This window comes from Lithobates pipiens, unplaced genomic scaffold (genome assembly GCF_037356315.1).
Source record: "Lithobates pipiens isolate NorthernLeopardFrog02 unplaced genomic scaffold, aLitPip1_a1.2 Scaffold_16, whole genome shotgun sequence".
Taxonomy (NCBI): Eukaryota; Metazoa; Chordata; class Amphibia; order Anura; family Ranidae; genus Lithobates; species Lithobates pipiens.
The window spans coordinates 49,935,036-49,952,209 of NW_027507748.1; the positions used below are offsets into that span (position 1 = coordinate 49,935,036).

The window sequence follows — 17,174 nt, forward strand, 5'->3', positions numbered from 1 at the left end:
ATTTACCTGCGCCCGATCTCGATCCAGTGATGTGCCCAAGAGCAGCAACTGCCTCGGCTCTTTCTCTCCTCGCAGGACAGAGGGTGGATGCAGGGGTGGGGCCGAGCATCCAGGGGTGCTATAATGGTAAGCGGCTTCCTATAGAAGCATACAGAGAAGAGGAGAAGCCAGGAGCGCTGGCGGGGATCAGAGAAGAGGGGAATCCGGGCTGCTCCATGCAAAACCATTGCACTAAGCGGGTAAGTATAACCTTATTATAACTTTATTAAAAAAAAAAAAAAGTTTGCGTTTACGTAATGATCTCCTATCCGTGGAATAAAACCCTTTATAGTCTTGTATTCTGTATACATGTATATCCCACTGACATGTTCTTTTGTCAGCATGTAAGTGTGCAATGCTCAAGAAAGAGAAAAGAGCCTTCTCTTAATGTAATAGGTTTATTGTAAGAAACAAAGTTAAAACAGCAGCAAACACTCCATGACATAAGTGCTTCCAGCACGATCAGATAATCGCATATGCATACAAAGCTTCACTAAACTAGTAATAGAGTATGTTACTCAGTATCAGGCTTGCACCAATGTGTCCCCAAGCCCAGCCTGAGTCGTTTTGTCACCAGGACTTCATCAGAGACAAACTCACAGCTTGCAGAAACAATGGTACATGCCCACTACTTCGTGAGACATTCTATTACTAGCTCACTGAATACATATGCGATTATCTGATTGTGCTAGAGGCACTTATGTCATGGAGTGTTCCTTGCAGTTTTAACCTTGTCTTTCATAGTAAATGTATTCCGAGAAACCTCTTTTCTCTTTCCTGACCACTGCACAGTCATATGCTGGTACAAGAACATGATGATTTTTTAAGTGGGATATTCATCTATACTGAGTTTAAGATCATAGAAGGAAGCAAGTGTCATTCCATGGAGAGGTGATGATGAAGTGCTTTTTGACTTACCTTAAAGTGGTTGTACACCCTGTACAACCACTTTTACCTACAGGTAAGCCTATATTATGCCGCGTACACACAACCAGACTTTTCGACAGACTTGGTCCGGCGGACTGGAATCCGTCGGACAATTCGATTGTGTGTGGGCTCCAGCAGACTTTTTCTTCCCAAAAGTCCGGCGGATCTAGAAATAAAACTTGCTTCAAATCTTTCTGACGGACTCGAGTCCGGCCGAAAAATCCGGTCGTCTGTGTGCTAGTCCGGCTAAAACGGCTATTGGCTACTGGCTATGAACTTTCTTATTCTACGTCATCACGTTTGAATCCGTCAGACTTTTGGAGTGATCGTGTGTGGCCAAGTCCATTTGTTTGAAAGCGGACCTCAGCTGCAAAGTCCGTCGGATTGTCCGCCGGACCAAGTCCGTTGAAAAGCCCGGTCGTGTGGTACGCGGCATTACTTGTAGGTACTTGAAATATCTTGTAAACCTCCATGGTTTAGGAGAAATTTACTAAAAAGCCTAGCGCCGATGACTACAGTGCATGCGCCCTTTAGAAAGATCATATTGTGACGTTTCTAATAGGGGTGATGCTGTGACTGTCACAGAGCCGGAGTTTGTGGCCCCAGAAGGAAGAGGGGTGAAGATGGAAGCTCCCTGCTAGTGGGGACAAGGGAGACATCACGGGCTTTGGTTTCAGGTAAGTGACACATAATGGGCTACTGCATCGCTATGTCGATAGTCAAGGGCCAATAGTATCCATGCCACTGCTGCTTACAATACTACACACTGTAAGTAGGGTTGTACAGATACCAGATTTTTTTTTATCGGCGAGGACAAGTACCGATACCTTTGTGGTGCAATTTGAGCACATACAAAACCAATGGGCTCAAATCGCACTGCAAAGAATGTGGTGCGATTCCTGTCCGGAACCGGAGGCAGTTTCCCCACCGCTCCTGTGTCACCTCAGGCTGAAATCACTATGACAAGCCTGGGTTCACACAGGAGCTGTGCGGAAAAACCGCATAAGATTTGGATAGGAATCGAAAAGCATTCCTGTTCAAATCTCAGGCAATTCCTTGCAGTGCGATTTCCACCAGTTCATTTTGTATGGGCTCCATTCGCACCGCAAAGGTATAGGTGCATTACTCGTGAAAAGACTCGGTATCGGCACTGATACCTATACCGGTATTGGTGCAACCCTAGCTGTAGGCATCTGTACATGGCATTTTTTAAGCCAATGTGAATGAGCCCAACACCGCACATCATAAAGATTTTTTGAACAGCATAATACTTTGCCATGGCACAGTCAGCGGCACAATTAGGGCAAAGTACTGTATATCCTACTTTTAGAATCACAGTTAAATTACACGGCACTCTTTTTTTATACTTTACAACTTTTTTGGGGGGAATTTTTAATGCACTTAGAACGTGCTCTATTGTATTGCGCTGGTTGTTTTTTCTAAGGATACATTAAGTCAAAAATTGAAAACAAGGACTTTTTTTTTATGATTTCTCCATTAGCACAAAACAACAAATACTAAGGGACCCCTTATGTTATGAACAATCATACTTCAGCATTCCGTATTTATAAAAAGCACAGTGTGGGACAGCATGCAGAAATCAAGCCTACACAACTCAACAGACCTACTGATAGGAAGGAGGAACATTTTAAAGCGGAACTCCAAGCAATAAGTCCCAATTCAAAGTAGAAAAAAAATAGGACGCCGTAGGGAAGGAAATGGAAGTGGGTGGAGGTGATGAGAATGAGGTGCTTATAAACACTGACTGGGGCAGAGAGATGGATGGAAAGATCATTTTCGAGAGCTGAATTTTAAAGAGAAAAACTCACCAGTGGCTCAGTGATATTCTGAACCTCCACTGGTAGGTGCACGTCTAGGCAGGTGTAGTCCAAGTTCTCCCCTGCAGGTGGCACTCAACCACAGCGGCATTGCAGATAGGGGAGGAAGTCAAGAGGAGCTTACTTCTTCTATGGTTCCTTCGCTCACAAGGAGGCAGCTCTCTGATTGGATGTGGGTGCCCCATGTGACTTTGGTGGCCATCTTGGGTCAGGTAGAGTCTATTTAGGACCCTGGCTCCTGGGCTTTGTGCACATTTTGCTAGAGTAGGGAAAAGTCACCTGTCTGTCAGGGACAGTGCTTAGCGTCAGGGAGTAGGGAAACTGCAGGGACACACCATCCTTCCTGGAGACCTCCCCATTTGGTTACGGACCGGGCAGGCCGCATTCTGCTCCTCAAGATAGATGCTGTTAGCATCTGTGTCTTCAGTCTAGTGTCTCATCATTGTTACAACTTGTGAGTGTTCCCAGGCAGGTTCTGCTGGGTCTGTTGTGTATTGCTGGACTTCTGTTACAATATATTCCTGTTACTGCACTTGGATCATGTGTTTACTCCCTGCCGCATCATACTGCACCTACTCACATACAGCTGCAGCCTTACTCAATAATAACTTTTTAAATTTTTTTTATTATTTACTTGTATTTTCTCCCTGTTAGGGCAAAAGTGTCAGACTATAGGGCCATTCTATCTGATACTTCAAGCTCAGCTCTGAAATTGGACACTCAAACTGCCATATAACAATCTAGAAAACTCAAAGTCATGCCTTGGAGCTTAAACAGGGTTGAGGACTCTCTTTTCATACGACAGTGCCGAAGCAGCCAATCACCAAGCACTAGTACCTTTACATGGGAGGAAGGGGAGGTCACATGCAAGTCACATGCACCCTAATGCTTGGAAATGCCAAAGATTTACCTTCTTTTGCTTCCGCTGGCTGAACAGAGCAGTGGGGGGGATTGGGGGGGGGGGGAACGATAGAGGGAATTTGCTGCAGATAAGGTCACCATTAAAGAGAAATATTGGTGAGGGGACACACTGGACATCTTTGCTACCATTGTGCTATATGCTGGGTTTCCAGTGTGCCCCTGTGCCTTTAAAAAGGGGTGAGCTCCCTCCAGACTTACCTGCCCTCTGCCTATCCATTATAATACATGTGCTTCCACTGTGGAGGCTCTCAAAATTTTGAGTTAGGACTACAGAAAATAATGGGGTGCCTTGAGGGGGCTCTGTAGTGCACGCATGTATTTGCAAATGTGTGCAAACTAAATCTCTGCTTTTAACGCAACCTAATAGACAGTACAATTTGGTTGTTTGCAAGCTGGTGGGTAAGTTGAGCTTGGAACTTCTTTGATTTTGTTTCCCATGCCTTGCCGTTCCATGTGCTCCTTGCTGCAAGGGCCAGTTAGAGGTGAAGGCAGTGGTCATTTGTTTGCACCATTAAAGAGAACCTGTAGCTTTGTTCTGCATGGGCAAAGCAAATGTCCCCCTTTAAAGCTACAATGTGCAGTGAAATCAGAGTACATACCTCCCAACAGTCCCGGATTCTGCGGGATTTTCCCGCATTGACACCTTTGCCCGGCGGCCCCGGAGTACAGGGGCTTTGTCCCGCATTACTCCATGCAGAGCAGGACCTGCAGCAGTATGCTGTAAGATCTAGCACATCCAGCGATTGGTGGGCAACCCAGGGATTGGTGAGCGAAACTAAAATTCCCAACATATCCTGAGTTGCAGGGAAATTAGAAGTTCCTGTATGCATAGGTTGACAAGGGACTGTATCTACATAATGCATTCCTGAACCTCACACTCTGTATAGAACGCATTAATGAACCTCGCAGTCTGTACATAACGCATTAATGAACCTCGCAGTCTGTATATAAACGCATTAATGAACCTCGCAGTCTGTACATAACGCATATCTAAACTTCACACTCTGTATATAACGCATTCCTGAACTTCACACTCTGTATATAACGCATTCCTGAACTTTGCACTCTGTACATAACGCATTCCTGAACCTCACATTCTGTACATAACGCATTCCTGAACCTCACACTCTGTACATAACACATTCCTGAACTTCACACTCTGTACATAACGCATTCCTGAACTTCACACTCTGTACATAACGCATTCCTGAACCTCGCACTCTGTACATAACGCATTCCTGAACTTCACACTCTGTACATAACGCATTCCTGAACTTCACACTCTGTACATAACGCATTCCTGAACTTCGCACTCTGTACATAACGCATTCCTGAACCTCGCACTCTGTACATAACGCATTCCTGAACCTCGCACTCTGTACATAACGCATTCCTGAACTTCACACTCTGTACATAACGCATTCCTGAACTTCGCACTCTGTACATAACGCATTCCTGAACCTCGCACTCTGTACATAACGCATTCCTGAACCTCGCACTCTGTACATAACGCATTCCTGAACTTCACACTCTGTACATAACGCATTCCTGAACTTCACACTCTGTACATAACGCATTCCTGAACTTCGCACTCTGTACATAACGCATTCCTGAACCTCGCACTCTGTACATAACGCATTCCTGAACCTCGCACTCTGTACATAACGCATTCCTGAACTTCACATTCTGTACATAACGCAATCCTGAACCTCGCACTCTGTACATAACGCAATCCTGAACCTCGCACTCTGTACATAACGCAATCCTGAACCTCGCACTCTGTACATAACGCAATCCTGAACCTCGCACTCTGTACATAACGCAATCCTGAACCTCACACTCTGTACATAACGCATTCCTGAACTTTACACTCTGTACATAACGCATTCCTGAACTTTACACTCTGTACATAACGCATTCCTGAACTTTACACTCTGTACATAACGCATTCCTGAACCTCGCACTCTGTACATAATGCATTCCTGAACTTCACACTCTGTACATAACGCATTCCTGAACCTCGCACTCTGTACATAACGCATTCCTGAACTTCACACTCTGTACATAACGCATTCCTGAACTTTACACTCTGTACATAACGCATTCCTGAACCTCGCACTCTGTACATAACGCATTCCTGAACTTCACACTCTGTACATAACGAACTTCTGAATCCTTCCACACTTTGTGTAACACACTTTTCCACAGTGTGTGCAAAACCATTTGTAAAGGAAGCTTTTTATTCTTTTTTTTAAATGATTGTACTGGGGTTTGTGACCGTGAGACTCTTGCTTGTGGCAAAGCAATCAAAGCAGGAAGCTGAATTTGGTTTAACCACGCCCCATAAGCCCATCCCACTCAATCATTTGACCACACCCATTTTTTGCTGCGGCGTGCATAGGGACACTTCCTCTTTCAAGTGTCCCTCATTCTGAAGTTCAAAAGTTGGGAGGTATGGAGTAAGCAAGACTGAAAGAGAGGCCGGAGCTCAGCTTTAAGGTCTTGCAGTAGTATTGATGATAAACGATACCAGTCAACGTCTGGCTAGTGAACACCAAGAAGAATCTGCAGACATCACAGCGAAAAAAATCATAATATAGTTTAAGAAAACACGGCCACTTATTGACTGATTGAGTGTCTTGACCTTGCTTGCTACACAAATTAATTCCGGGACTCAGGCACTTGAGCGTTCCCCTTTTTGTTTGTTCCAGGTTCAATCACCCGTTGTCCGAAAACACAGTTACAGTAATGTAAGGCGCCTGCCAAGCACAATTAAAATTACAAAACCATGAAATTAAAATGTAGACATTTATTTTATTTTTTTTAAACCAGCTGAATAAATGAAAAGAGTGCAGTGAAAAAGTTTCATGGCTTAAAGTTAAATATGCTGCTTGTCAAAATATCTGACGGTTGGGTGGTTTTCTGATAACAAAGTGGAGGTATTGTTTTGTTCCCTAAACATTCTCGTTATGAAAATCTTCAGGTATAAAAATAAGCCCAGGCGTTTGAAAGTCTAATATCGGCAGGAAAATCGTACTTTAGCATACTGAAAGAGGCTATTAGACTACAGAATGTGACTGACTCATACATAATATATAAAGTAGGGTTTCAGCTTTTGATTGAGCACAGTGGGGTTCCCGTCTAGCCACCGGAACAGGAATTAAAACTTACGTTTATCTAATGAAATTACAGACAGCAATGAAAGCCTGAGAGTGGTTGGAATATAGGTATTTTGTAAAGGCAGGCAAGAGAGCCCCCTGGATTTGGGCAGAATAATGAAGCTTGGAGATCTTTGCCTTTTGGTTATCATTAAGTGTAGAACCTGTTCTTATCAGTGTTTAGTAGGGGTGCTCCATCAGCATTGTAGCTTTTTGGCTGGGGTGGCTGGCTGTATAGTATTTCTGCTGGTATGATGGGGGTCCTGAGGGACCTTCCTCGTAGGAAGGATTCCGAATTAAGTGCCCAATTAGTAAGGTGGGGGACGGGAGTACCGATCTATAATGAAGGGACCCAAGGAGCTCAGTGCCTCCTGATTTCAGCAGTGTTACCTTGGCTGGCCAGTAGTTGGGAAGGCAGAGAGCCTACAGTGTTAAGAGTCCTCTGGAGTGGTGACCCGGGGGTGCTCCCAGTATCACTATGGAATTGGGACCCCACTGCCAGAAAGGACATTAGGCCACAAACCATCTGTTTTCTCTGCACATCTCCTTATGGGCTAGACCTCTTGGCCTGGACTGGATCCTTTATTCACTCACCAAGAACAGTAGTGTATGGGTTTCATGGCCTGCTCTGAAGTCCAGGGGAGGATGCATGGCCCTTGGATTCCTTCCACACCCTGCTGGGGGGGTCTCTCTCCAGGTTGGTTTGCTTCTGCTGTGTATGAGGAGAGAGGTCTGCTAGACCTTTTAGCTAGGTGGACCAGACTGCCTTGCCCCTGTCAAGAGCCTTGTGCCCCAGAGGGTCAGGGAGGTCCTTCCTCTACAGGAGTGGCCCATTTTACGCACCCTGTGCACTTTTTTGTATGTCTTCACATGCACGTTTTTGGTTCACATTGTGTTTAGTTTTTGTGCACCACACTGTGTGCTTGATAAAGAAAAAAATTGGTAAAATAGCGAAGCTTGGAATTAAATTTGGATACTTGCTGGATATACCCTTTACCTGTTATTAGTGAGGAAACACATTATTATCATTAAAGGAACAGGGAGGCATTCTTGTCCATCCCTGTTCTGGTCTATCTGTGTTCCATCCAACAAGGTGCCTAGTTTCTGAGCAACCAATCACAGAGTCTGAGGCACTGGCATGAGGACTCTGTAGGTGACCCTTATGTAAGGAGGACTCTATAGGTGACCCTTATATAAGGAGGACTGATGGGGACAGAATGTAAGGAGGACTCTGACAAGCACCCTGATGTAAGGAGAACTCAGACGAAGACCCCGATTTCAGCAGGACTCTGATGGAGATCCTGATGTAAGGAGGGACCCCTGCTGTAAAAAAACGTCAATGCAAAAAATGTAAACATGAATACTGAATTTACATTACATGGTCAACATTAATACTAGCTGCATTCCTGGGCACTGCTATTGGCTGGCTATTAAAATCTACAAGCTGGGGACGCACAAGAAAGTAAGCTTCAAAAATGACTTGATTTGTTGCCGCATGGGTTGGAATTACATTCTCTGCACAGGTGCATTTATTTTGCGCATTTGTACATGCCCCATCACTCTCTTCCCTTTTGGACCCCTCAAACATTGCTGTTGTTTCAAAGCCAAATGGTAGAGCTGTATCCTCCCAAGACAAAAGATAACTGAGCAGGTTGTGATACAATAATATTGGCTGCCATACTCTTACCTGGCCGATGTGCCTTTGGGGCTGCCATGTTTTGCACCTTTCCTCCGTCCAGGGGTTTAGGGGGCGATGCAGTAAACCTGCATATCCCGGACTCTGAGGGTGTGCTAGAGGTGAGACTGTCCGTGTACTCATTAGTCCCTGCTGTGAGCTGTTCTGATGATGTGTCTGATATGAAGCACTCTGTGATGGTGAACTTGGCGTGTCTCAGCTGCTCCTCCATCTTGGCATGCTCGTACGCCCTTGCTAGCTCTTCATAGGTAGACGAGGCACTTTCCGTAGAGACCATGCTGCTCCTTGCTCTGTCTGCAAAAAGCAAAGTCCACTTTTATAAAAATTCTGTTATTTACTGGTATCAACAATAACATGTGGTTCCCCTGTAACATAGTTTATTAACTGATTACCTGGTGATCCTGCCAGTAACTCTGTTATTTTTCAATTCCCTTTTACAGACCAAGCTGTCCAGCAAAGGGGTAGTTAGGGGGTTGAAACAAACCATTTAACAATCTCAGGGGTGCTTAAAATGATTAGCAGCTTCTATTCATTTATGAAAACCATTATTCCCAAAAGGAAAAACAAATATTGTCTTATCTGCTTAAAAAGTTTTAGCTGGAGTTTGGCTTTACACTGTTAATCACTAAGGTAAAGTCCAAATTTACTAGTCGATCCAACGTGGATTGGCAATGCTGCTGCCCAAGGGTATCTCAGTTGCCCCCTGATAGATACAGTGGAGGGGTGAACGTAGCCACCCTAAGGGCTTGTTCACACTAGTGGTTGGGGGGTGGTTAAACCCCATGGTTGAACCATGGTTTTACCTTCTCTCCCTCATCCCCCTGACCTCCTTCTCTTTAGTAGCAGAGGCTGCAGCTGAGGGTGTACACATGCCATGGCAAGAATTATATCCTGTTACTTTCAGCAGACGTAGCATCCATTGATCATGACCCATTATTCAAGTGAATGGTGGCATTGCGCAAGCTAAGTTCCAAAATGTTTTGCCTAGGGCTCCCCCACCATGGAACTGTACCCTCTCCATATTCAGGGCAAGTGGAATGATTTGTTCAGGAGGGTTGGGGGTTGCACACGCTCACTCCCTCTCCCCTTCCTGGCCAGCCAGGCTCCATGCCTGGCTAAGTGGATGGTAAGAATTTTGAATTGTTTGCCTGGGGTCTCCCTTGAAAATCTCCCCAATTTCCTACTCACCCTTTCCCATATTTTGCCAGAACAAATCTGACAACCTTATTTTTACTTTAGTGTCGCACCTTTCCAGCATAGTGTGCTAGGCAAATTTCGTTTTTGGCTCCTTCTGTAGTCAAGGGAAAAGTGATTGTTGTGGTTTGTTCAGTGATTTATAGGCTGGGGGTTTGATTGCGTCCCACTGCCTCTGGAAGATGCTTCCAGAACATAAGGAGGGAGATTCAAATGACCAGCCTGAATATTTAACATGCCTTGGCCAATCCCTTAAGAAGAGTGCCCAGAAGGTAGCTGGGGATGTGATAAATAACCCTGGAGAGAATGTTCTCTCTCCAGGAGGGTTCCAAACCTTAGGGGGGTGCCTGCTGGGTCCCCTGTAGGGTCTTACAATACTATCCATTCCCCGTCTACAGCAGAATCAGGGAGTGTTAGCCAAGAGGAGAGTGTTCTCCTGTTTACTGTGCAGCATTTTGGAGTATCCCATGCCCTAACCCCTCTCTTGTTTAAAGCTCTGCAAGCAATACATTCATAAAGACATCCCCTAGACCAGACTTTTTCAACCAGAGTGCCTTGAGGTTTCTTCAGGTGTGCCTTGGCAAAATGCCTAAAAATTGATCAAACATTGTATACAAGCCAGCAGGTAGATCAAGCCTGCCTTTTAGTTACACAAAGCCATGGGTTTTCATTATACACCATTATGACTTTCCAGGCACTGGCATTCTAACAACTAATGATGTTATCAGTTGATAAGGAGGATGCCTGTTACATCCACAGCATCCTTGTTTGACCCTCCTCTGCCCCTCTCCCTCAGCACTGGGGCCACGTTAGCTGACTGATGGAGAGTAATTGAGGGAGAAGAGAAACATAGGAATACTAGTCAGTACCAGTGTGCAAAAGTGTACTTACTTTGGAAGAATTAATCACCTCTAATGTTGGGAGTCCTACATATGAATGTTGCAGCATTATGTCAAATTATTAGAATCGTTTTTTACATTTTAGAATTGGGTGCCTTGAGACTGTCCATAATTTTAAAGGGTGCCTTGAATGAAAAACGGTTGAGAAACATTGTCCTAGACTAAGTTATTGAAGCCTGTGTGAATGGACTGGAGCTTGTGGCCAGTCTCTGTATTATTATGGAAGAACCAGCAACTACTAGTGCTACCATAAAAAGTTCACTCAAAGTGGAAGTTCAGTCAAAATCTGTCTAACGCTAAACCTATTTTCAGCCACATTCTAAACCTAATTTACAGTGACTTAAAAAAGTATTCATACCCCTTGACATTTTCCACATTTTGTCATGTTACAACCAAAAACGTAAGTGTATTTTAATGGGATTTTATGTGATAAACCAACACAAAGTGGCACATAATTGTGAAGTGGAATGAAAATGATAAATGGTTTTAAAAGTGTTTTACAAATAAATATGTGAAAAGTGTGGGGTACATTTGTATAGCGCCCCCCTGAGTCAATACTTTGTAGAACCGCCTTTCACTGCAATTACAGCTGTAAGTCTTTTTGGGGATGTCTCTACCAGCTTTGCACATCTAGAGAGGGACATTTTTTCCCATTCTTCTATGTAAAATAGCTCAAGCTCTGTCAGATTGGATGGAGAGAGCCTGTGAACAGCAATTTTCAAGTCTTGTTTTGGATTTTGGTTTGGACTTTGACTGGGCCATTCTAACACATGAATATACTTTGATCTTAACCATTCCATTGTAGCTTTGGCTGTAAGTTTTGGGTCGTTGTCCTGCTGGAAGGTGAACCTCTGCCCCAGTCTCAAGTCTTTTGCAGACTCTAACAGGTTTTCTTCTAAGATTGCCTTGTATTTGGCTCCATCCATCTTCCCATCAACTCTAACCAGTTTCCCCGTCCCTGATGAAGAAAAACATCCCCACAACATGATGCTGCCACCACCATGTTCCATGTGTTAGTTTTCCACCACACAAAGCTTTTTTCTTTTAGGCCAAAAAGTTCATATTTGGTCTCATCTGACCAGAGCACCTTCTTCCACATGTTTGCAATGTCCCCCACATGGCTTCAACAGGACTTCTTATGGCTTTCCTTCAACAATGTCTTTCTTCTTGCCACTCTTCCATAAAGGCCAGATTTGTGGAGAGCACGACTAATAGTTGTCCTGTGGACAGATTCTCCCACCTGAGCTGTGGATCTCTGCAGCTCCTCCAGAGTTACCATAGGCCTATTGGCTGCTTCTCTGATTAATGCTCTCCTTAGGCCGCGTACACACGGGCGGATTGTCTGTCCAACTTAGTCCGCTGAACCGTGTCTCAGCGGACAATCCGCTCGTGTGTGGGCTTCAGCTGACTTTTTCAGCGGACAGTCTGGCGGACTAAGTCTTTCAGAATTTCCGTAATACAGTCCGTCCAAACTTGGTTTTGTCCGTCCAAACTTGGTTTCAGCGGACAGTCCGCTCGTGTGTAGGCAAGTTGGACGGACTAAGTATGGCGCATGCTCAGAAAGGATTTACACGGCCGAAGGTTGCATTGCAGTGTATTGGACGTCGTTTTTCTAGTCCCGTCGTACGTGCTGTACACGTCATCGCGCAAGCTTTCAGCGGACTGTCTGTTCATCGTGTGTGGTCAAGTCCGTTCATTCAAAATTTGGACGGACTGTCTGTCGGATTGTCTGACGAACTTAGTTGGCCAGACAATCCGCCCGTGTGTACGCGGCCTAAGTCAGTTTAGGTGGACGGCCATATCTTGGTAGGTTTGCAGTTGTGCCATACTCTTTCCATTTTCGGGTGATGGATTGAATAGTGCTCCATGAGCTGTTTCAAAGCTTTGCATATTTTTTACAACCTAACCCTACTTTATACTTCTCCACAACTTTATTCCTGACCTGTCTGGTGTGTTCCTTGGCCTTGATGATGCTATTTGTTCACCAATGTTCTGTAAAAAAAACCTCTGAGAGCTTCACAGAACAGCTGAATTTATACCGAGATTAAATTACACACAAGTGGACTCCATTTACTAATTAGGTGACTTCTGAAGGCAATTGGTTCCACTAGATTTTAGTTGGGGGTATCAAAGTAAATGGGGCTGAAAACAAATGCACACCACACTTTTTAATATTCATTTTCTTTTAAAGTTTGAAAACCATTAATCATTTTCCTTCCACTTCACAATTATGTGCCACTTTGTGTTGGTCTATCACATAAAATCCCAATAAAATACATTGAAGTTTTTGGTTGCAACATGACAAAATGTGGAAAATTTCAAGGGGTATGAATACTTTTTTTAAGGCACTGTATCTAGCCCTGTAAAGAAGATACTTACCTGATCTGCAGCTGCTCCAGTCCTACGCTGAGCTGTCAGCGGCGGCTCCAGTGCAGGTGAGGCAGCCGACAACGGAAGCCCCATAGTTACTCTATGCGTGACGTCACCTCCCAGGCATTTCACAACCGTTGTCAGCCTTCTTTCTCTACACAGCAGCTGCCGCTGGAGACCGGACCAGTTCAGCTTCAGAAAAGGTAAGTATAGCAATTTTTTCTTTACAGGGTTAGATAGTTTAGGTTTAGAATGCGGCTGAGAGTAGATTTGACGTTACATAGGTTTTGTCTGAACTTCCACTTTAACAATCAGCCTGCACTAGCTGTAATCAACCCAGGCTTTATTATGTTCCATGCAGAAAGCAGAATTTTCATACTAATATTCATAACGCACGGGAGGGTCGTAGAGTACCAATCATTTTTTTCGATTCCGTCAGACACTCAAAATCCAGAATAAAATGATGCGTATTGTGTGTCTGAGAGGACAAAGCAATCCAGACAATAAATATAATCTTGTATCTCCGGGTAATACAGTTTCTAATCTAGTTATGTTGGGCGGGCTGATAAATTAAGTTACCATAGGAACAGCAATAAAAATCAGAGATTTACTTTCTGGGAGAATTAGAGAGGCAACTTTTTATCTGCTCTCAAAATTTTACTTTTCTGCGGCTCTAGATTATTCTTATTACTTCTGGGTTCTGTTTAGCATAAGCAGACGATATCGATCGACTGCAGCCACATGGGTCAGCGAGAGGTCAGAATAATGTATTAAAAATAGGGAACAGCAAAGCGCCATTCTTCACAAATCTGTCTGTTTCATTTAGATGTCGTAAAATCTTGTCGTTTCTATTTTAATAGGAAATAATTCCCCGCTTCCGCCATCACCACCACCTGTCCTGCCTTGTTGCTAGGGTGCTACTAAGATAAGGTGACCAGATTTTTAAAATGAAATCCGGGGACATTTTTTTTTTACTGGTAATGGCGCCAATCAGCGACTCTCTGCCCATTGCCGCCGCCGCCCGCCTCACAACGTGTTACTCTCCAGGCCCCAGATACTACTGGGTGGGGAGCAGAGGAAGATCACTCCGCCAGGGAAGGAAAGGAGATAAGCAGGCAGGCGGCTGGCTGGGACTTGAGCCAAGGCATAAAAACGTGCGAGCGGAGCTGAATGGGCATGCATCCGAAACTGAAGAAATATTCCCTCCGCTCTGACCAGCACATGATCATCAGAAAGGGGCACAGGAAATGGAAAAAAATACACCCCCTAAGCTAGTAGGAGTGGCGGAGCGGGGGTGTGTAATTCTGATTTTTTATTTTTTATTCTGCACTGACGGTCTTTGAAATTGCCCCAGTCCCTGTTCAAATCCAATCCGGGGACAGACTTTGGACGGGGACAGTGTTCTCAATCCGGGGACTGTCCCCGGAAACCGGGGATGTCTGGTTACCCTATACTAAGATGCTCTTCAGTCATTACAGATCACCCCAACTATAGTAAGGGGAAAAAAGTATATTCTCCCCTGCGGATTTTGTATGTTTTCCCACTGACAAAGAAACGTTCAGTCTATAATTTTAGGTTAGGTTTATTTTAACAGTAAGAGACAGAACAAAAATATCCTGTAAAAATGCATTTCCAAAAAAGGTAAGAAATTGATTTGCATTTTTAAAGTGGTTGTAAACCCTTACAAACCACTGTGACCTACAGGTAAACCTAGATTAAGGCTTACCTGTAGTTCCAAGAAATATCTCCTAAACCTACACGGTTTAGGAGATTTTTACTAAAAGACAGGCACGCGCACTATCGCCGTTAGCAGCATTGCGCTGCTGACGGCGATATGCCATTAGTGGCGGCTCCCATGCGCATGGGCGGGAGTGATGTCGCCGCTGCTCCAGCACTGTGAGTGGCCAGAGCAGTGATACCCGGAAGAAGATGGACGCTTCGTACTTCAGAGGACAGCGGTGACTTCGCTGGCTCCTGTGTCAGGTAAGTGACACATAATTGGCTACTATGCGATGCATCGTAGCACATTATGCTTTACCTGCAGGGAGACAAAGACGTAGTAAACCCAACAGGGTTTAGTTCCTCTTTAATGGAGCAAAGTAAGTATTTGATCCGCTATCAATCTGAAAGATTTCTGGCTCCCAGGTGTCTTCTATACGGGTAACAAGCTGAGATTAGGAACATTCTCTTAAAGGGAGTGCTCCTAATCTCAGTTTGTTACCTGTATAAAAGATACCTGTCCACAGAAGCAATCAATCAGATTCAAATCTCTCCACCATGGCCAAGACCAAAGAGCTGTCCAAGGACGTCAGGGACAAGATTGTAGACCTACACAAGGCTGGACTGGGCTACAAGACCATCGCCAAGCAGCTTGGTGAGAGGGTGACAATAGTTGGTGCGATTATTCGCAAATGGAAGAAACAAAAAATAACTGTCACTCTCCCTCGGTCTGGGGCTCCATACAAGATCTCACCTGGTGGAGTTTAAATGATCATGGCGAGAACGGTGAGGAATCAGCCCAGAACTACAAAGGAGAATCTTGTTAATGATCTCAAGACAGCTGGGACCATAGTCACCAAGAAAACAATTGGTAACACACTACGGCGTGAAGGACTGAAATCCTGCAACTACGCCGCAAAGGACTGATATCCTGCTGCACCTGCAATGCCCCCCTGATCAAAAAAGCACATGTACAGGCCTGTCTGAAGTTTTCTAATGAACATCTGAATGATTCAGAGGAGAACTGGGTGAAAGTGTTGTGGTCAGAATCAGATGAGACCAAAATCAAGCTCTTTGGCATCAACTCAACTCCCCATGTTTGGAGGAGGAGGAATGCTGCCTATGACCCCAAGAACACCATCCCCACCGTCAAACATGAAGGTGGCAACATAATGCCCTGGGGGGGACAGGACCACTTCACCGCATCAAAGGGACGATGGACGGGGCTATGTACTGTCAAATCTTGGGTGAGCATCTCATTCTCTCAGCCAGGGCATTAAAAATGGGTTGTGGATGGGTATTCCAGCATGACAATGACTCCAAAACACATGGCCAAGGCAACAAAGGAGAGGCTCAAGAAGAAGCCCATTAAGGTCCTGGAGTGGCCTAGCCAGTCTCCAGACCTAAATCCCATAGAAAATATGTGGAGGGAGCTGAAGGTTCCAGTTACCAAACGTCAGCCTCGAAACCTTAATGCTTGGGAGAGGATCTGAAAAGAGGAGTCGGACAAAATCCCTCCTGAGATGTGTGCAAACCTGATGGCCAACTACAAGAAATGTCTGACCTCTGATTGCCAACAAGGGTTTTGCCACCAAGTAGTAAGTCATGTTTTGCGAAGGAGTCAAATTATTTTTTCATTCATTGAAATGCCAATCAATTTATAACTTTTTTGAAATGCGTTTTTCTGGATATTTTTGTTGTTATTCTGTGTCTCACTGTTAAAATAAACCTACCATTAAAATGATAGACTGATCATTTCTTTGTCAGTGGGCAAACCTACAAAATCAGCAGAGGATCAAATACTTTTTTCCCTCACTGTAAGACAGTAGCAAGCTCATTCTCCAATACAAACCCCCTCACATGTGCTTTTGCTCCTCCATCATAGTAGCTCTGAGCTCAGCGATGCTGAGACGGCGAAGATAGTGAACCAAGCATGTGCAGGGCTTTGAGAGTTTGCTCCTGTGATGGTGTGGGTAGGTAATAACAGCTGAGAGGGTCTTAGCAACACTCTAGCAACAAGGCAGGTTGGAGGGGTGGCATCTCACTGAGTTTTTCAGCCAGGCTTCAGAAGGAACGTAGATGGTATACACCTAGCAGTTTCCCCAGATCTTTCTGTGGACTACTTTTGTGGATTAAGGGGTAGATTTACTAAAACTGGAGCACTCAGAATCTGGTGCAACTGTGCATGGTAGCCAATCAGCTTCTTCAATTAAGCTTTGACAATAAAACCTGAAAGCCGATTGGTTTCTATGCAGAGCTGCACCAGATTTTGCATTTTCCAGTTTTAGTAAACTTCTTGCTATGTTATGAATAAGAGGAACAGAAAAGGAGGGTAACCTGTCTCACACTTTCTGTCCTAAGGTGACAATGCTACTTCTATATACACAGTAGTTGAGTGCGTGCTGTCACCCTA

General features: G+C 44.5%; 1 protein-coding gene across 4 annotated transcripts in view; it reads right to left on the reverse strand.

Moving 5' to 3' along the window:
* The window catches only part of DSCAM (DS cell adhesion molecule), a 730,792-nt gene that overhangs the window by 29,448 nt on the left and 684,170 nt on the right, over positions 1 to 17,174 (reverse strand). For all 4 annotated transcript variants that reach the window (XM_077479889.1, XM_077479887.1, XM_077479888.1 and 1 more), the window contains one exon: positions 8,571 to 8,873. In XM_077479889.1, the coding sequence (XP_077336015.1) occupies positions 8,571 to 8,873 (303 nt within the window). The remainder of the gene's footprint in view (positions 1 to 8,570; positions 8,874 to 17,174) is intronic.